The following is a 19,423-nucleotide window of genomic DNA, read 5'->3' as shown; positions in this document are numbered from 1 at the left end:
GCACCCATATAGTACTCAGAGAATATGCAAGAATTACATGTTGTGAGCTGGAGCATGTTATAACCGGCATGTGATTAAAGAAATATTAAATGTAAATAACTGCATAGTGTCATGACGCTGTGTTGCTCATACCAAATACTATTGACTACCTATGAAATGCAAATTTAGGAATCTGTTGTAACGAACTATGACGAACCACTCTTACTGCCAACTTCTGAAACCACGATTATTTCTTTCTGTCTCAACCTCTCCTGTTCTAATTTCTCCTGCCAAAGTTTCAACCTCTCCTGCCAAATCTTGAACAGGTTACCGCTGTTCCTTTGACCTAAGTCATCAAATAAACTTCCAAAGCTTTCCTCCTCAGGATTGCTTTTCACTTGTTTAGCAGCGCTGCAGGCTTTTTTAAAGTCGCCTTGGGCTTGCTTAATTGGATGAGCATCATCGAGGTGCAAGTTGTCCACGGGAGTTTTTAGTTCTGCATCTGGGGTAATCCTTAATAAAATCCTCTCAACAGGATAAAATATATAGCGTGCGAGAAGGTAAATGCTATAATAAAGCAAACCTTGATGTGAACCACTGGACGTGAATGAAGATTTCACTTGTTGCGTCAAAGTGAAATATTTACTTGCCAGTTTATGGCATTTGTCCAGGCAGTAGAGGATACCACCAACGACGGAAAAAATGAGCTCGAAAATTGTTGAGTAGATAAGAAGTATTCTGTCAACAGCAGATTGATATGACCCATCAGTAAGATGAGTTAACCGATATAGAACTTGCCGGATGCTATCTTTTATATATCGCAGCATTCCGTTTAGTGTTTTGGCATTAACCAAGGCAATCGTTGTTACCAAAAGAGCGACAACTGCCGTGACCATCATGCTGAATAGCATATGTCGTGAAGGTGTCTTACTCATGCTGAACACGCCAGTGGCAAAGCTGGTTGGAAGAAACACAACTGTTACATACGTGAAAAGTCTCACGTCATTAGTAGTCCGCATCTCCCAATCACTGCGAGCAGCATCGATATCCCTTGTGATTTGCAGATTGAAGGCTAGAATTTTGGCTCGACAACGAACAAGCTCTTCCATGTAGAAGTCGTTTGATGCTTGGAGTCTTGATATGGCACCTCCGTAGCGGTATTCGTCTTTGAGAGTCCATCTAGGCTTATCAAGGCCACGCCCATCTTGCCGACTTTTCCAGAGCTGCATCTTTGCTAAGTTTTCATTCAAGTCGTCTTCTACCTCCTGAAGAACTTCTTGAATTTTATACAGCGAATTATTAGAAAGGAAGAAATCCCTTCCGGCTTTGTTGTTTTGGCTCTGCATATCTGAGTATTTTGACTCGGACTCTGCACTTTCATAACCCCAGTCACCGTGTCCAACGCCCTTGGAAGCTCTCAATGTACCCTTTGCTTCTTTGAGAATTTCCTCTGTGCACCTCAGTATCTCCTGTAGCATTCTGTCGAACAAAAGAAGTTCCAAGATTCTTCGCTGTCTCCAAGGATTAGACTTCAAAGCCCCGCTAATTGGTTGTGTAGTTATGTTGAACATTTCCTTCGAGCTGCCCCTCTGCTGTGGTCTGTGTTCTATCAAGTGACACGTCCAATAGCGGTCAAGAAGGTCTCCGTCAAATCTAAAACTGATAACAGCGCGGATTAAAGATTTTTGAGCTCCCTTCAGGTTGGATTGGGGAAATTGTATTACTTTTGGCTCTGTGATAGTTGGTCGCCCTTCTGGCTGAAGGACATTTCTGATAAAGCGAGAAGATTCCTCTGGGGGTAAAAGCTGATAGAAGGGCAAATGTAGCTCAGTAACCCACTTATTCAGTGTCCCTATTGTGTCTTCAAAGAAATATGGACTCATTGACGCGTGCCTGTCGAAGAAGCATGATATTTCCTCGGCCTCCGACGAAGCCAGGTAGCACATCAGGGCGATATTCCAGCTGGTACGACAGAATTGGAAAATTCTTTTCTTTGCAATAATTGGGGTGCGTTTTTCGTTGATATGATTAAGTAAAGAGTCGCTTGATGTGATTTGAGTTGAATTGAACTCATTCGTCTTTTTGTAACGGCCGGCTCTTGGCACATCGATGATGTGGCCCATTGGTTGGCCTTCGCGCATCTGATAATCCACCTCCATAGCTGCCTCATGTAGTACTTTCATAGTACATATGCCAGTATAGATTCTGCGGGATGCTGCTTTGCTATTTCTTGCCAGAAATTTTCTATTGCCCGTCTCTTTTGAGGGCAATTTGGTGTTGGTCGTGGAAATGCTATCCATATAAGTTGAGGTTTCATCCAGATGTGTTTTGCGGGCTTTTTCACAAAACTCATCAACGGCACTTGGAGATACAGTAGTGTGAAAGGCAAAGAATTTCGGTTCTCTGTACAGCCACTCATCAGGTATTTCCACAATCTTGTCCCGGTCGATGGCATGTGTGAATAACACGCCGTGTTTCATAAATGGACTCTCCCAGCGGGTGAGAGTCCCAGAGGAAGAAATTGGTAAATTTCCATTGTTTAACAATTCTTGTGTAGAGTCGGGCGTTGTTGGCACTGTAGGCACGGCCGGTATCGAGGTACTGGTAAGCTGGAGTGATGGCGTGCTTGCAGTGTCGCTCAACCCAGGGTCTTCGCGCAGCAATTGTGGTGTCGAATACTTCAGTAAGATATATGGCAATTCAAATGTCGCAGACCAGAAAGGATCTCTCATGTCTTCGTGGTCAAATAGAGCAGGCCCTTTATTCTCATCTAGCAGGCCAGGGAATAATCCATTAGAAGAGGAACTCTGAAGTAATACCTTCTTCGCGTCTCGCTGTATTTCTAAAATCATTCGTGAATTTATTCGCTTATTCTTCGACGACATGATTAAAGCCAATGCAAAGTGGAGTGGTTGATGCCAGTCCCAATTTGCATTTTGATCATCTTCACATTCTTTCTGATAATCCACCGTGCATCCCCAAGCTTCAAATTTGTTCCGCCAGATATCAGATTCATCGTTAGTCAAGGCGTCATGATCAAATAGCCCAAGTTCCATGGCAAAGAAAGAGCAGTGTCTTTGGCCCGCAATAGAAACCTTGTTTCATTTGAGCTCCTAGAGATTGCAATCATGCGCTTCTCGAATAATGAATTTTCGATTGTGAACCTTTTTAAAATGCTTTCACGGACCATCTTAGATGAATAAGAAACGCTGTCTCGGCATATGTTGGTTCCTGGAATTTTGTCGGCTCGAAGTTCTGCACCAAGTTTGAGCTCTTCTGCCGATTTAATTGCCCACCAAATTACAGCGTGATCAGAGAGATCGAATATCCACTGGTCCATCTCTTCTCTCAAGTTTGGAAACGTGAAGTGACGTCCTTTATTTTTTGCGTCAAGTATTGTGATCCAATCTTTGACGATAGGTCGGAATCCGTTCACAATATCCAATTTCGTGTTTTCGTCCGCCAGGGCTGCTCGATGAAAATCTGCTGCTTTGATGATGTGTAAAGCTATATCGATGAGTGATTGTTTAAGTGAATTGGGGTTGTTATCATGGTTCGTTATTGGTGTGCTGCTGGCCCTGTAGCTGAGACTAAAACTTCCTTGATCCAGCTTCAAATTCTCGCTTAACCATTTTAAATGCCCTCGGCATATTCTGTGGATGCGAAATCTCATTCTAGAAGCGTAACCGTCTTCTCTGAAGGCATTCTCCGACTGGTATACACTCCGAGATTGATCGTTTATATATTCAAGTGTCGACAGGAGAAATTGAAAAGCGTAACTGGTCATGTCAGCGTTGAGCACAGTAGTCTCACTCTTCTGGATATTTTGCACTTACAAGCTTGCTGTAGCTGAGACTCTATGACCAGATACATCTCCACATGTGAGGGCGATGGACGGGTTATTTCCATCCACATCAAAACTCAGCGGGATACTGCAGACAGACAGTATATGCTCCAAATTTCGTCTCATGTTGAAGTTGAGATCCTTATCCAGAGAGAATACTGGCGTTTCGAAAGGAATTTCCAGTAACCCCTGTGCTGTAGTGACGGGCTCAGTAGAAATGAGAGACATGTGCGCTATCTCGCTTGAAGAAATTAACTCAAGCCGGTAAGCCAGTATAACCTCTAATGTCCCCTCTTGCTTCAAAGGATGCAGTGCTCCTTCGTCCAGAATAATTTGATAGTCTCCAATTTCAGGCCTATGTTTAAGTTGTTGATGGCGCTTATTAACCACTGGCGTTATAACTAAAGCTATCGTCTTCTGATTATTTTGTGCTGTCTGGCAAATAGTTCGAGTTCTTATAATGTAATTTTTGTCGGTTGATAAATGATCGGAATAATTCTCGTGGTCATCGCCAGCCGTGATGGAGTCGAGATGTCGAAGTTGCGACATGGCATTTAGAGCCAGGAGCGGAAGTTTCGTAAAGTCTTCGCGTTGACGAAACTTGAAATTATATATCTGATACACAGTCTTTTCAGAAATAAGGTACTGGATGCTGAGATTAAACTTCGGAGTTGCAGTAACGAAGCGTGGCCAACGATCATGCACAAAATCCAGTGTTGGGGTTTCTGTGTTTGCCTTCCAAATATGAGGATCGACATCTCCGGGATGTTCAATATGAAGTTTCATTCCTACATCGAACTCTCTCAAGTAGTCCTGTATCTTCTGCATGCGATCAGTGATTGAACTTGGTGGCGGAGTGTCAATGAGGTCGACACAGAAAAATCTAGGCACTTCATTCCCAAAATAGCGCGTCATCTGTAGCAAGTGGCCATGAGAGTTTGCAGTAGCGGTGACCCCTTCGTCTCCAAATGAGACGTAAGTCGAATGATGACGAACTTTGTCATTCTTATCATCAGAGATTGGTGGAGACTCTTGGTCTGGAAGCATTTAGCATTAATAGTTGCTAACAGGGCAAGAGTAAATGTAGAACATACTAGTTGTCATGGAAAGCGACATTTTCAATAAATAGAGGTATAAAATTTCGGTAAATGGGCTAAGTTTATAACAAGGAGTGAAACAGTATACTAGCCCTTCAGGCTTTATCCTAGGAGTTCTTCAAAAAAAAAAAGTAGTGAACCAAGTTAACGGCACCTGAAGAGCAATGTGGGGAAAAACGGACGAAGCTTTAGAGTCGTAATAACACTTGCTAAATGCACCTTAACGAGAGATCAATAGAGTAGACAACAAGCACTATGCGGATGGAGTGAGCTCTCTGATTCTTAGGAAGAACACTCATTACTACTTATACTATGTACTAGGCAACAGAGAAATCAGGTAACCATTCGGTGAACTTTCAGCGTATCACCATTGAGGCACAAACTCCTCATGACTCGACAGGCTAGGCCAATAATCCATGCATTTTAATTGCGGCTGAATGCATCTTAATATGTGGCTTGCTCTGTTGTTGGTCCATCATTGGTCGCCTCGTCGTTTCACAAATCCTTCGGAAGCGATTTCTTGGTTGCCTCTTCAGATAATAGGCTGGAGAATGGGTAGTTGCATCTAACACACCCGTAGAGACATGATGAGTGTGGCGGTGAAATATTTCATTACCACCATACGACCAACCAACATACAGAGCATTTGTTAATAGATGTTACCCAATAGATGTTACCTATGCCATGTTCCGATGCATTTCTAGTATCCACATTCCTTGTTGCTCTTACCAACTACCCGAAAAGATACCCTCGTGATCAACAGCCGCAACAGCAGAGTTGCGTGCACATATTAATCCATACACATAGCTCGCGATGAATGAATTATCCAACATCCTAAATGATACAATCAACAACGTATCTGGGTAGCACGCAGTTAACAAGAGTAATATTGTCGCCTATCGACCTATTCATCAAAAAGTTCTCGCTATTCGCGCCCGAGCTCATCCCCCCATTTTTCAGATTTCGAGATGTTTATATTTCATTAATCGTCGTTTTCACAGCTTTCGTACGCGCCATTAGATGAGTGGGACTAAGTGAATTGTCAATATTTATTATTGCACGTAGTCCATGCGATCTTTAGAATAACTATACCTCTTTGCTTTAGCACCAACCCAAATCGATGAGAAAGACATGAAACCATATGTTACATTATTTATGAAGATTCTTTCTATATGATTTCTTCAATGTAGATAACGTAATGCCAATAGAGTGACCAACGACGGCGCCGAAAGCTTTCTTCGCGTAAAGCATTTGAGCTATACATCCGACCTATTAATTCTCGACCTTCCACCCCCAAACCGATGCCGTATTCGCTCGAAAATGTTTCTTGGAGCTCCTTCATCGACATCCATGTTAGACATTGCGACTGTATTGTCGCTAGAATCTCCGGTGCGTCCTCTTGCTGTCGCCGGATCTTGGTCGGCTTGACGTAAACTCGCGACCTCCTCTCGCCTCTCCTCGACGCCCTCTTCTTTTTCCTTTGACTCTCTTTTCTTTCCCTCTCTTTCCCTTTCTTTTTCGTCCTCTTCCTCCTCCCTCCTTCTTTCTTCCTCCTCCTCTTCTTTCCTTCTCCTTTTCTCTTCTTTCTGCTTCTTTCTCCTTTCTCTTTCTTCTTCCCCGATTTCCTTTTCGATTTCTTTTACTTTGTTTCGGATTTGCTTTACTTTGCGGTCGATGAAGCCTTCATTTGCACTAGTCTGTAGACTTGACTGCTCTGATGCTGCTTTTTCAATTCTTTTTTGAAGGAAATAAATCCATTTGTTGGGCAAAATCGATATAATGGAGAGTAAGACCAGATAGATCAATCCAGTGCAAAAGCGGAATATTGGACGCAGTGCTGCCTCGGACAGCGGTCGAATGCCATTAAAGATGGGTCCGAAGAGTTCTGCGCCCAAGACCTTTGCGTTGAGCAATGCTACCACAGTTATCAACAGAGCAACACACGCTGTCGAAGCCATGCTGCCTAACAGCTCCCTTGTTGGCGCACCGCTCATACTGAACACTCCTGTGGCAAAACTGACGGGAAGAAAGACAACTGTAACATATGTGAAGAGTCGGATATCAACGTTGCTTTTGGTGTCCAAGTCGTTGCGCATTACCTCCAATCTCCTGGTAAGTAGCATGTTGAACGATGCTACATTAGCACCGCATCTTCTCAGCTCGTGAATTTTGTGGCTATTTAGTAGCTTTAATCTGGATATTGCTCCTTGGTATTTTTGCTCCTTACGAGGAGTCCACCCTGCTTTGATAATGTTTCTTTTTTCTTCTCGATCTGTCCAAAGTGCAATCATTGTTAGACTCTCTTTGAGGTCGTCTTCGATGACTTGAAGAATACGCTGGAATTTGTTCCATAGTTCGTTTTTTGAAGCGAAAGTGTTACTGTCGACTTTAGAAAGCACTTCAAGAGCATTCAAGAGAGTTGATGCATCGATTTCAGAAAAATCGACTGTCGGCTGATCCGTGGCTCGATGTTTGTGGGAGTGGGAACTTGTCAAAACACTCGTCATGATCTCTTCAAGAATTCCTTTGGTACCTTTGATCATTTCTTTAAGAATGATATCAAATAGCAAAAGCTCCAAAACTCTCCGTTGCTGCCAGGGGTCGGCTTCTAAAGTACCGCTAATATGCCTCGAGCTAATTAGTGGACGGCCTGCTTGAGTGTTAGACAACCATTGTGGATTATGATCAAAAAAGTGACACGTCCAATAATGGTCAAAAACATCTCCATCAAATCTGAAGCTCATAACAGCACGGCCAACACGCTTGTCGCTTTCACTTCCTGCAGAATCTGGAAACTTAAACGTCTCCATCCAAGGGATGGCCTGGAAAGTGGCATCATCTGGAACGACCTGATAAAACGACAAATGCAGTTCTGTTACCCATTTGTTGAAAATGGCAGTCGTATCCTCGAAGAAATATTTACTATATGACGAATGCTTGTCGAAGAAAGAGGATATTTCTTCTTCTTCTGAAGACGCCAGATAACAGTTCAATGCGACATCCAAGTTGGCACGGTAAAAATGGAAGAACCTCTTCTTCGCATTCGTTGTGTCGCGAACCCCTCCAATGAAAGATCGAATCTTGTCAGGCGAGAAAATTCTGAAAGGCAAGTTTCTTTGACCAAGTATTTTGGTATATTCAGGCCCTGATATGTCGATAATATATCCATAATCCTGTAGAGTATCTTGCTTTGGAGATTGAACCGCATCAACTGCTCTGTTGATGGTCTCAGAACTTTTATCGACGTTCCGTCTGTGCTCTTCGCAAAATTTCTCAATGGCCTTTGATGACAGATCAATACGAAAGCCAAAGAATTCAGGCTCCTTGTAAAGCCATTCGTAATTTGGCCCCAAATCAGAGGTTTCGGTAAACGGTTCGTATCTCTTTACAAAGCCTGCGCCAGAAATAGAGGCTTCAGCTGAGTTCCGTCGTAGTAAAAATGAGCTGGAAGTTTCATCGGTGCTATTGTCTTCAGTTCTTGGCGAATACTTTTTTGTTTCCCAGAGAATAAACGGTACTTCAAACGAAGCATGCCAATAGGCATCGTCATCTTCAAAAAGAGCCGGGTCTTTATTCTCGTCCAACAGTCCGGGGAACAGTCCATTTGGAGAGGAGCTTTGCAGCAGTATCGATCGTGCAAATGTGTACATTTGTGCGGGCGTTTGAGAATTCATATGGATGCCTCTTGCAGATAAGACCATGGTGTCACGACCCAGCTCTTATGGTCGCGACAAGGGGCCTACAGGGTAGGCACTCCCGGATTAACGTCGGGCCGCGCAGCCAATCAGGAAGCGGTCGACGGGAATCAACGTNGATTCCAATCGACGCAGGAACGAATCGATCAAGATCATAAGCGATTCCACTCAACTCCAGAATACACGACTGGATATATAAGTTCACTTCATATTACTCATTAGAATACTTAGATAGCCAGTTGTTATCACAGCGTTTACAATACAATTAGATTAGAACACAGACATCTATTCTTATTCGTATTAACTAGCTGGTAATAAGATTGCCCGTTACCGACCTAATCGCCTCCGCCAACATAAACCATAGAACCACTCTAAGGTTTATCCCTTGGAAACAGTTAACCTATAGAGCCTATAGGACCCGGTTCATTATACAATAACAACTCTTATTCAGACGGTCACCTTAGACCTACGGGCAATAAGACACCAAGGACTTAATAGCTAATAAGCTTCCAAGTCCTAGACAACGACACTGATTACGAGAGCGAAGCTCAAAGTGATTACGACAACAGCGACATCGAAATACAAGATAATTTCGAAGAAACCCCTAAAGACGTCGAAATAGCCCCTTAACCGCCAGCTAATACGCAAGAAGCTAAATAACGCTTTTTAGCACTTAAAGAACTTATGGATTAGTTACGCCAAACAATTACTACCCAAGCAACTACTATAACGACGCTTTAAAGACAAACACCAGTAGTAAACCCCGTAGTAAACCCAGCCCCTGCGGTATGTCAACAGGAACCCGGAGAAATTATTAAACTACCACTGCCAGACAAATTTAAAAGAGATCCTAAGCAAATTCAGAAATTTTTCACGGATATAAGAAACTACTTTAGTTACTTTCCGACCACCATAGCTAACAATATTATAAAGATTCAAACTGCAGGAACCTGTTTATCTAAAACCGCTAAAGACTGGTTTAAACTACACCTTAGGGATTTTAAATAAACTAAGATACCTAAGAAATAATACATAATCGACTTATTCAACAATTACACTACGTTCGAAAAATAACTTAAGAAACTATGTGGAAAAACTAATAAGTCTAAAGAAGCCGAAGATGCGCTCCTTTAAATTAAGCAAAAAGGACCCTGTGTAAAGTATACTACTGCTTTTATACACCTAGCTGCCAGGACTAACTTAAATAATAAAGTATAACGCATGCTCTACTACCAGGGACTTAACTTAGACGTTAAGGATAAACTCTCTAGAGATAAAAAACCTGATACCCTTGATAAACTTGCGGAAAAAGCTACTTATATTAATAAACGACAATTTCAGCAACGCCAGGAACGTAAGAGAGAGGGAAATCCCTAGAAGACAGTCCCAAAGCATCTTTACTCCGGTAATAACGTTAACTAAGGAAAGAAAAAGGACCTTGCAATATATAACGATAGAAAGCCAGGACCTATGGACCTTAGTATTATTAAGGTATAACGTAAGAACATTAAATACTATAATTATAGAAAGAAAGGATACGTAAAGAAATATTATCAAGCCCCTAAGAAAGATAGTGATAAGAAATTCACGCCTGTCCCAGAGCCTAAGGAGAACCGAACTATTAATACTATAAGACCTTCGGTAGACCATGATATCCTATACTTCTCAGCGTACTATAATAATAACTGTCAGACCTATCGCAGCGATAAACAAGGATTAGGATAGTACCCCAAAGGGCGTACACAAACCTTAAACACGCTTGAAGAAGACACCCAGGAGGACCTCAGCTACGTTAAACAACTTATTCAATAAAGCCTCGACGAGCAAGAATAAAACAATAAATTCAAGGATAAGGAAGAGGTACTCCAAGAATAGAAACAAAACGAAGATATACGCTAGTATAACGAGGATCTTCTAGATACAGCACCTCCGACATAATATAACCCTTATGAAGGAATAACTTAGGAAGAAATCAACGACCTTAAGAAGCATATGTGCGACTAGTGCGGATCGGTTGAACCTAAGGGACTATATCACCCTTGTAAGATAACCACAGCCGACTGGGAATAACACAAAGATTAATACGGAATCTAAGGTATTATTGAAGAAAACTAATGCTATAACGAAATCGTACGACAAAAAGAACTTAAAGACTAACAGAGACTCCTTGAACGATGGGGATAGATTAAACAGATTAATCTAAGTACCGCCTACGACCGGATTTAATTATACGGAAATCGGTTTCGACAATACATCGAGACTAACGTAGATGAATACCCAATAGCTAAGACACTAGAATCGACCCTATACTACGTCAACGACATCCTACTCACAGACTAATATAACAAAGCTAATATTATTAACTACAAGCTACTACTGTGTAAATAATATACTATAATCAAACTTTAGGAATAGCATAAGGACCACGGGGCTGCAGAATATGGATAAAAAAAATTTACGCTCTGTAATAAAGATCGTTATAAGAAACATCAGTACCAACGCCGAGCCCTCGCATACGTCACCTACAACCTGGAACAATAAGGATTCAACCTAGCAAGACATAGCGATAATAACGAATTACGAGGAATCAACTAGAACAACCTTCGGAAATACTACAAGCTTACCGCCAGACATATACCTAAACCCGGATGCACCTAGTGTAAACACTATAATATTCGAAACAAAGAACCAGGATGGATCACCTCAGACCTAGACGACATCAATATTAACCCTTACGGCAATAATTATTATAACAGCGCCGACGATGCAACCTACCACAACCTGAATACTATAACAGGAGGAAAGAAACTACGGAAATTCCTAGTAGACGGATGGTTAAACAATAAACTAATTACAGTCTACATAGATTCCGGAGCCACGACAAGCTACATTGCGCCTTAACTAGTTAACCGCCTACAGTTAAACTATTATAAAAAGGAGAAACTATATACCCTTGCGAGCATTAAGAAATAATAATTTACATATAACAACGGAACTATCAACCGCAAAACCGATCACCTTATAATCTAGTTTAGTGAAATTAAGGATACGTTTAAATTCGACATTGCAAATATCGCAGGATATAATATACTCTTAGGATACGATTAGCTTAAATTACGTAACCCCGACATTAACTAGATCAGAGGCCAGGCGAGATAGCGAACTTGCCCTAAACTAATTAATTTCAGAGATACACTGTAACTAAATCAGGAGGATCAACAGAATGCCATAACATCCCCGACGATAGGATCAGTGACCCCTGTATTAAACTAAGAAACGAAAAAACACACGGAAAAATAAAAAATTATAAAGTAAGTATGATTAGAGGAGCTAAAGAAGCTCCTAAGGACAGTCGAATACGTTAAGAAACCAAAAAAGAAATAGCTTAGATTTCTTAACTCGATTATACAAAAGGTTAAGGAATTATACCACCGAGACCAACAAACACCAGAACGTTTAAAGAATATACTAACAGACCTCCAGTATATGCCAGTCTTTAATAAAGAACTTAACACTAGACTACTAGAACACAGCCAATGGGATCATGAGATTAAGCTTATGGACGATAAAGTCCTAACGTTTAACAAAATCTATAACCTAAGTACTACTAAACTTAAAACACTTAACAAATGGATTAAAGACCAGCTGAAGAAAGGCTACATCAGACCTTCTAAATCCTCAGCAGGATATCCAGTTATATTCGTGCCTAAAAAGAACAGTAAACTTCGACTTATTATAGACTACCGATAATTAAACGCGATAACTAAGAAAGATATTACGCTACTACTACTGATTCCGGAAATCAGAGACCGGCTTATAGAAGCCAAGATCTTCACTTCGCTAGATCTTAAAGGAGCATATAACCTTATCTGAATTAAGAAAGGCGACAAATGGAAAACCGCCTTCTGCATAAGATATAGACTTTACGAATGTTAGGTAATGCCTTTTGGACTTACAAACGCCCCAGTATTTTTCCAGAAAATAATTAACTACGTACTACGAGACTACGTAGATTATTTTATTATTATATACCTTAACGACATCCTTATCTACTCTAAGAACTTGGAAGAACATAAGGAGCACGTTAAGAAGGTACTATAAATACTCTAAGACAACAAACTCCTGGTAGAACCTGAGAAATGCAACTTCTACATATAGAAAGTTATATTCCTAGGATATATTATTACCCCAGGCAGAGTCTAAATGGACCCTGAGAAACTTAAGGCGATTAACAATTAGGAACCGCTACAGAACGTCAAGCAAGTATAAAGCTTCTTAGGACTTGCTAATTACTACCGACGCTTTATTAAGGACTTCTTAAAAATTGCCACGCCACTCACGAACTTAATAAAGAAAAACGTTAAATTCGAACTTACACAAGACGCTCTAACAGCCTTCAAACGCCTTAAACGAGCCCTCACCAGTGCACCAGTACTTATAATGTTTAACCTAAATAAACCTATTATAATCGAAACCGACGCCTTAGACTATGCGATCGGAGGAGTACTCAGCCAACCAGACGAAAAAGAGAAACTCAGGCCTATCGCCTACTTCTCTAAGAAACTACACGGACTAGAACTCAGATATCCTATCTACGATAAAGAATTTATAGCCATATACTAAGCGCTTAGTAAGCAGCATTAGAGATACTATTATAAAGGAAGTCGATTTCCAGTGACAATCCTCACGGATCACCGGAACATTACTTACTTCATAACGACACAAGAACTATCCTGCAGATAAGTCAAGTACTATAAGCGACTCTCCGAGTTTAAGCTTATTATTAAATACTACAGCGGATTAGACAACGGACGCGCTAATACACTCAGCAGGCGCCTAGACCACTTCTAAGAAATCCCGGAAGTTAAGGCATAAATACTGGAGAAAAACCAGTATAAAGACCTAGTTATTTAATTAATTAATACCTTATACTAAATTAAGATAGATGACCCGATTATTGACGATATAAAGGAATACGTTAAGAACTGGGAAAATGAATAATACCTAGAAGGTGTTTCTATAGACACTGGATACCTGACACTAGATAGACTTATCTGGGTACTAGAAGACTTATGAAGCAAAGTAGTGAAATTAGTCTACGCACACAAACTTAACGGACACCGTGGAATTAGAAAAACTATACAATAAATCGCACAATACTTCAAATTTAAAGGTATTAAGAAATAGGTACAGAAGGTTATATTAGAATATATGACATACGGACGAGCCAAAAGCTCCAAGCACAAACCCTACGGACAGCTACAACCACTACCTATACCACAGCGACCATAGGAATTAATCTTATTTAACCTAATCACTAAACTACCTTCTTTAAGAGAACCAGTTACAAGGGTACTCTACGACAGCATCTTCGTAGTAGTCGACAGACTTACGAAAATAGCCTACTTTATACTATTTAAGGAAGCCAGTAATACAGAAGAATTAGCTTATGTAATAATAAGATACGTCATAAGTAACCATAGACTGCCGGGGGACATGATCTCTAATAGAGGAAACACATTCGTATTTAAATTCTGGAAAGCACTTACAGCTAGATTAGGAATAAATTATAAGGCCAGCACAGCCTACTACCTACAGACAGACGGATAGACGGAAAGGATTAACCAAATAATTAAGACCTATCTATGCTATTACATTAATTTCAAGCAAAACAACTAAGTAGAACTCCTCCCCGTCGTATAACTTGCTTATAACAGCATGGAATCAGAATTAACTGGGAAATCACCGTTCTTCCTAAACTATAGATTCAAACCCGAAGCCTACCGACCGCCAAGGCAAGGGGAAGATGTCAAAAAAGCTATAATTAAGGCAGAAGACATAATTAAATTACACAACGAACTGCGACAATAACTTGAATTCGTCCGATAAAGGATGATTAAATACGCAGATAAAAACAGGATTAAAGGACCAACCCTTTAGGAAGGGGATATGGTCTAGCTCCACTAATATACACAAGGAAACAAGCAAGCAAACATCAAAACAAACAGGCTAAGCAATAAACTTGATTTTAAGAAACTTAGACCTTATAAAATTTTAAGAAAAATCGGAGAAGTAAACTATAAACTCGAACTTCCAGAATAATAGGAAAAACGAGGAAAACATATACATCCGATATTTCACATCTCCCTGCTAGAAAAAGTATAAATCGACGAAAAAACTAGAAGATTTATCTAGGACGAAATCATTGTTGAAGGAGAAGAAGAAGAATATAAGGTAAAAGACATTAATGTGATAAAAACAGGAGAAGACGGCAAACGACGCTATAGGGTATAATAGGAAAAAGGGGAAGAAAAAGAAGAAACATAGGAACCTATTGAGTATCTTAAGAACTCAATGGCGCTGGTGGAAAAACTCCATCAAAGCCTAGAGATCGTGCTAGCTCAGGATCCATCGATAATATCCCTAAATAATCTACTGATTCTAAAGAAGCGGAGACGACCTCGGAAAAACCCTCTGCCGACTATATTATAGCAGCCTGAAGAGCGGCCTCTGCCTCACGCTCCTTCTGCTCCAACTGCTCCAGCTCCGCTAAATTGTCAATACCCCAGGATACCGCACGCGCTGCCTTTTCAGACTATTCCTTATATTATTTCCGAAGACAAACAACTTTAGCCATAAGATTCGCAATTTCCTCTTCGACGGCTTCAACCTCACTGTTAAGCTAGTCGCGCCGACGGAAAATACGTAATAATTGTTAAGGTGTAAGAAACGCCTTATAATAAGATTTATAATCCTCAACATACTTCAAGCAGTAACTTAAGTCGACCTCGGAAGCTAAACACTGGGATCCCTTTTTTTTACAATAGAAGCAGGGTTTTATTTTAACAGATTGCGATAATATAAAAGCAGTAAATGCCACACTCCTGTTAAGTTTCTTCTTCTTTCCTTTTATATTAGCTAAGTCAGTAGATTTTTAAACGCGGAAAGTCATTTTAGCAACAAACAGGTAACAGAACAAGAAGAACACCTACAAGTAGGAGGTGTAGATACTTATATACTAGATCACCTGGTCTTAGGGACAAGACCAACAGGAGGGGGAGAATCATATCACGACCCAGCTCTTATAGTCGCAACAAGGGGCCTACAGGGTAGGTACTCCCGGATTAACGTCGGGCCGCGCAGCCAATCAGGAAGCGGTCGACGGGAATTAACATCAATTCTAATCAACGCAGGAACAAATCGATTAAGATCATAAGCGATTCCACTCGACTCCAGAATACACGACTGGATATATAAGTTCACTTTATATCACTTATTAGAATACTTAAATAGCCAGTTGTTATTACAGCGTTTATAATACAATTAGATTAGAACACAGACATCTATTCTTATTCGTATTAACTAGCTGGTGATAAGATTGCCCGTTACCGACCTGATCGCCTCCGCCAACATAAACCATAGAACCACTCTAAGGTTTGTCCCTTGGAAACAGTTAACCTATAGAGCCTATAGGACCCGGTTCGTCACACATGGCCAATGCATACTGGAGGGGATGATCCCAATTATCGTCGTCGTTATCCTCGTGCAGTTTTTGGCTGTCTATTGTAGCCATCCAGGCCTCGTGTTTATTTCTCCAGGGGTCCGTCAAGTCGTTATCTGATCTGCTAGTTGATGCGCCAACTGGCATTCCCGGAGCCACGTTATCTGGCTCATCGTTTGACTCAATAGTCATTCTCCGAACTAATTCTTCTCTTTTTGGAAGATCGAATAAACCCATTTTCATAGCATATAGTGTCGCAGTGTCCTCCATGTGAAGTAGGAAACTGGTCTCGGATAAGCTGCGTGAAGTCGCCATCAAACGCTCGCTCAATTGCGTGCAATCTGTGGTGAACTTCTTGAATATGCTGTCCTGGATCTTCCTAGACGAGTAACTAGATTTGCGGCGCCCGGGTATGGTATTAGCTTTCAGCTCTGAACTGAGCCCGATCAATTCCAAAGACTTGAGAGCGCGCCAGATTATCGCATGATCAGATAATTGGAACTGCAGCGGCAGGTCTTCCGAGGAATGTGGGAAAACGTATTCAATGTCCTGGTTGTTCCGATGAAGATCTTCAATCCAGTCGTTAACGTCGCCTCTGAAGTCGTCAATGGTATCCGGTGTCGCTTTCGATATCCGGTAGAAGTCTGCGGCTTTAATAATGTTAAGAGAGGCGTCAACCACAGACTTTTCGGATAGAGTAGGATTGCTCTCCCATCCTGCGATTGCTCTCCCGGTAGCCCACCTGTGAGGACTGAAACCATGATCTTCACCAAAGAGCCACTCCAGATGTCCCTGACACACTCGAAAGATGCGGGAGCGCATATTGCAACAATAGTCCTCACATGTGCATTTTTCCAATGTGCATAGGCCGCTTTCTGGAACCTTGGAATCGAAATATTGATAGGCTAAGAGCAAGAATTGAAAAGCATGGCTGTGTAGATTAGCTTCACGGAACGTAAAGGTATCTCATGTCAACTTACAAACTTGCTTTCCCAGAAACCCGGTGACCAGAGATATCACCACAAGTAATAGCGATTGCATAAATCTCCTCTGAAACTTTCCTGATGGGGATGCTACAGACAGATAATATGTGCTCCAAATTTCGGCTCAAAACAAAATCAAGGTGTTTGTCAATGGTGATCGGTACCATGTCTGGAGAACGTCTGTTGATCTGCTCTTTTGCTTTCCTGAGATCTGCTGCTGACACTGGAGATGTGGCGATGTCTTCTTCCTTTAAAGTGATCAACTTCAATGTATATGCTAGTGTAATTTCAAGTGTCTTGTTTTCTATTAAGTCGTTCCAAGCTTGCTCATTTGGAGTCACAAAGTAATTGTCGAGATCTTCGGGGGCAGGTTGCGAAAACTGCTGAGGTTGCTGAGGCTGCTCATTAATGAAGGGCGATATGAATAGAGCGATTGTGTTTCGATCATCCTTGTTTGCGTTTCGGCCGTCACTATGCCTATGATAGAGATAGTCGCTATGCATCCGGGCTACAGAGTAGCCGTCGTTTGTAATGCGACTAGAGTAATGGGGCTCCAGACCGTACTCTTTCATCTCTTCTCTTGCCATAAAATCTAGATCTCGGAGCAATAAATTGGTATCTATGACGATTGTCGGAATCTCAGAGAAGATTTGTGACCCCTGGCAGAGTTTGAATGTGTATGTTTGATACACAGTCTTGTTGGATATGACATATTGTATGTCTATATCGAATGCAGGTGTCTTTGTAGAGAAACACGGCCAACGGTTATGCACAAATCTTACATTTGATCCTGATCCAGACTCTGACTGATTTACCCACTGCGGCCGAGGTACTGGCACATCATATCGGCCCGCCTTTGATGATTTTTCTGGTGGCGACGGTTTCGCTCGTGGTGGTGGTTTCACCAGCGGTGAGGGTGAGACATTCGCTGGCACCGACATCGTCTTAGGATTCGTGTCCCATATGTCGATGGCAGATGTATCATCGGCAGGCCTCTGCAATAAAAGGCGCATTCCTTGGGTTGGATCTATGGATTGCTGTTGCAGGTCATGTGCGCGCCATTTGACAAAATGCGGCTCTTCTGTTTCGTTCAGGTTGACAGCGACAAATCCAGATGGCTTATTGCCGAAATATTGAGTAATTTGAAGCAAGTGTCCATAAGCATTTGCAGTTGCCGTGACGCCATCTTGACCAAAAGAACTGTAAGTTGTCCGTAGACGAGCATTCTTGCGAGCTTTATTAGGGATCGATGTGGCGCTCGGAAGTTCTTCTTCTGTATGTAGCTCTGTAAGTTTATTGCAGTATCGTGGGAGAACAGATGGCATACCAGTGATGGCCATAAGAGGCAGCTTCTTATAGTGCAGAAAAAAAGGACAGTGTTGATGATGCTAGATGGCGATGGTATCTGAGAGCTTTGCCTCTTCCTCCCAGAGCTGCAGGGAGGCTGGAGGTAAGGAGGCCGATGGATCAACTGTGGCGCTGAGGAAAGCGGTCAACATGGACTCGAGTGGTTGCGAACCTGAAGGCTTTTCTGTATTGATCTGACGTTGTTCCGTAATATGAGAGCCTAGATACCTGTACTCATGCGGACATACTGAAGTTTTTCTCTTCATACTGCGGGAGGAGATGGCTGTACTATTCGCCTTGCCAAAATTTGTAACGGGAATATGGATATGGAGCAGTTATATGACAGATATCAACCGCGACATACTTCTACACCTTTTTACCACCATTGCATGGGACCAGGCTACAAACTGCAAGACCCGGTTCCCAGTTGAGCATCGGGCAGCATGCGGCTGACAGCTGGACAACCAATAGCCCCTGTCTTTTGATAAGTGATCCCGGCTATAGCTCCTCAAGCCGTCGTAATTCCACCAAAAGGCTTTCTGCGGCTACAACTTGGCCAATGTATTTCCTACGATTGGACCCCGCATGCCACGTATTTGCAACCCTGGTTCATGACACCCTCAGACGTTCTCAGCTTTCTATTTGTCCGCTACGTCAGAACTTTCCGAAGCATGACGGCTTGGTTACCGAGAAATTCGTCTAGTTGATCTTGCAATTAGCCGTGAGGAGGTTGACATTTGTCAATGGCCACTCAACTTTTATATGCACGAATACCATGCAATTTCAACGCTGAATCATATGTGGGTATCTTAGCCCTAGCCGGTCAACTGGTATCGGTGGCTCAGAAATGCACCTAGGTATAGAATTAGTGTTATTTACCAAGATACGCAGAACGAATTGAAGATAGCTACCTTGATTGTAGCAAGTATCCATAAGCTAACGTAATTGCCGACTTCTGCGAGAATGTGCTTCGTGGC

At 41.7% G+C, this 19,423-nt stretch overlaps 4 protein-coding genes across 4 annotated transcripts; all 4 read right to left on the bottom strand.

Annotated features, from left to right (window-relative positions):
• Window positions 1-46: 46 nt before the first annotated feature.
• Window positions 47-5,004, bottom strand: M431DRAFT_555750 (hypothetical protein). Its single transcript, XM_024921427.1, has 4 exons — window positions 4,918-5,004; window positions 3,816-4,860; window positions 3,075-3,701; window positions 47-3,054 (listed from the first exon to the last, which is right to left on the bottom strand). The coding sequence occupies exons 1-4, from the start codon at window positions 4,937-4,939 to the stop codon at window positions 186-188; spliced, it is 4,563 nt and encodes a 1,520-aa protein (XP_024774005.1). The 5' UTR covers window positions 4,940-5,004; the 3' UTR covers window positions 47-185.
• Window positions 5,005-5,787: 783 nt separating this feature from the next.
• M431DRAFT_509328 (hypothetical protein) lies at window positions 5,788-8,587 on the bottom strand. Its single transcript, XM_024919268.1, has 2 exons — window positions 6,013-8,587; window positions 5,788-5,950 (listed from the first exon to the last, which is right to left on the bottom strand). The coding sequence occupies exon 1, from the start codon at window positions 8,568-8,570 to the stop codon at window positions 6,177-6,179; it is 2,394 nt and encodes a 797-aa protein (XP_024774004.1). The 5' UTR covers window positions 8,571-8,587; the 3' UTR covers window positions 5,788-5,950; window positions 6,013-6,176.
• Window positions 8,588-14,879: 6,292 nt separating this feature from the next.
• On the bottom strand, window positions 14,880-15,627 carry M431DRAFT_509327 (hypothetical protein). The gene is made up of 4 exons (XM_024919267.1): window positions 15,581-15,627; window positions 15,241-15,521; window positions 15,135-15,210; window positions 14,880-15,089 (listed from the first exon to the last, which is right to left on the bottom strand). The coding sequence occupies exons 2-4, from the start codon at window positions 15,250-15,252 to the stop codon at window positions 14,959-14,961; spliced, it is 219 nt and encodes a 72-aa protein (XP_024774003.1). The 5' UTR covers window positions 15,253-15,521; window positions 15,581-15,627; the 3' UTR covers window positions 14,880-14,958.
• A 426-nt stretch (window positions 15,628-16,053) lies between these two features.
• On the bottom strand, window positions 16,054-18,520 carry M431DRAFT_509326 (hypothetical protein). Its single transcript, XM_024919266.1, has 3 exons — window positions 18,427-18,520; window positions 17,097-18,372; window positions 16,054-17,047 (listed from the first exon to the last, which is right to left on the bottom strand). Exons 1-3 carry the CDS (start codon window positions 18,437-18,439, stop codon window positions 16,069-16,071), a joined length of 2,268 nt encoding a protein of 755 aa, XP_024774002.1. The 5' UTR covers window positions 18,440-18,520; the 3' UTR covers window positions 16,054-16,068.
• Between the last annotated feature and the right edge of the window lie 903 nt (window positions 18,521-19,423).

The sequence above is a fragment of the Trichoderma harzianum genome, assembly GCF_003025095.1.
Source record: "Trichoderma harzianum CBS 226.95 unplaced genomic scaffold M431scaffold_7, whole genome shotgun sequence".
In the NCBI taxonomy this organism is placed as follows: domain Eukaryota; kingdom Fungi; phylum Ascomycota; class Sordariomycetes; order Hypocreales; family Hypocreaceae; genus Trichoderma; species Trichoderma harzianum.
The sequence above is the reverse complement of the archived record's forward strand: the minus strand, read 5'-3'. Positions and strand labels throughout refer to the sequence as shown.

Bases quoted from the DNA above. Each gene is read 5' to 3' on its own strand.
- M431DRAFT_509328 (XM_024919268.1), bottom strand. From the start codon at position 8,570: ATGTACACATTTGCACGATCGATACTGCTGCAAAGCTCCTCTCCAAAT.
- M431DRAFT_509327 (XM_024919267.1), bottom strand. The intron at 15,090-15,134 runs GTGAGGCAGAGG...TATAGTCGGCAG, and splicing joins GCAGTTGGAGCAGAAGGAGC to AGGGTTTTTCCGAGGTCGTC.
- M431DRAFT_509326 (XM_024919266.1), bottom strand. The intron at 17,048-17,096 runs GTAAGTTGACAT...TAATCTACACAG, and splicing joins GTTTCTGGGAAAGCAAGTTT to CCATGCTTTTCAATTCTTGC.
- M431DRAFT_555750 (XM_024921427.1), bottom strand. From the start codon at position 4,939: ATGTCGCTTTCCATGACAACTA. The intron at 4,861-4,917 runs GTATGTTCTACA...AAATGCTTCCAG, and splicing joins GTCGCTTTCCATGACAACTA to ACCAAGAGTCTCCACCAATC. The intron at 3,702-3,815 runs GTAAGTGCAAAA...TCAATCTCGGAG, and splicing joins GTCTCAGCTACAGCAAGCTT to TGTATACCAGTCGGAGAATG.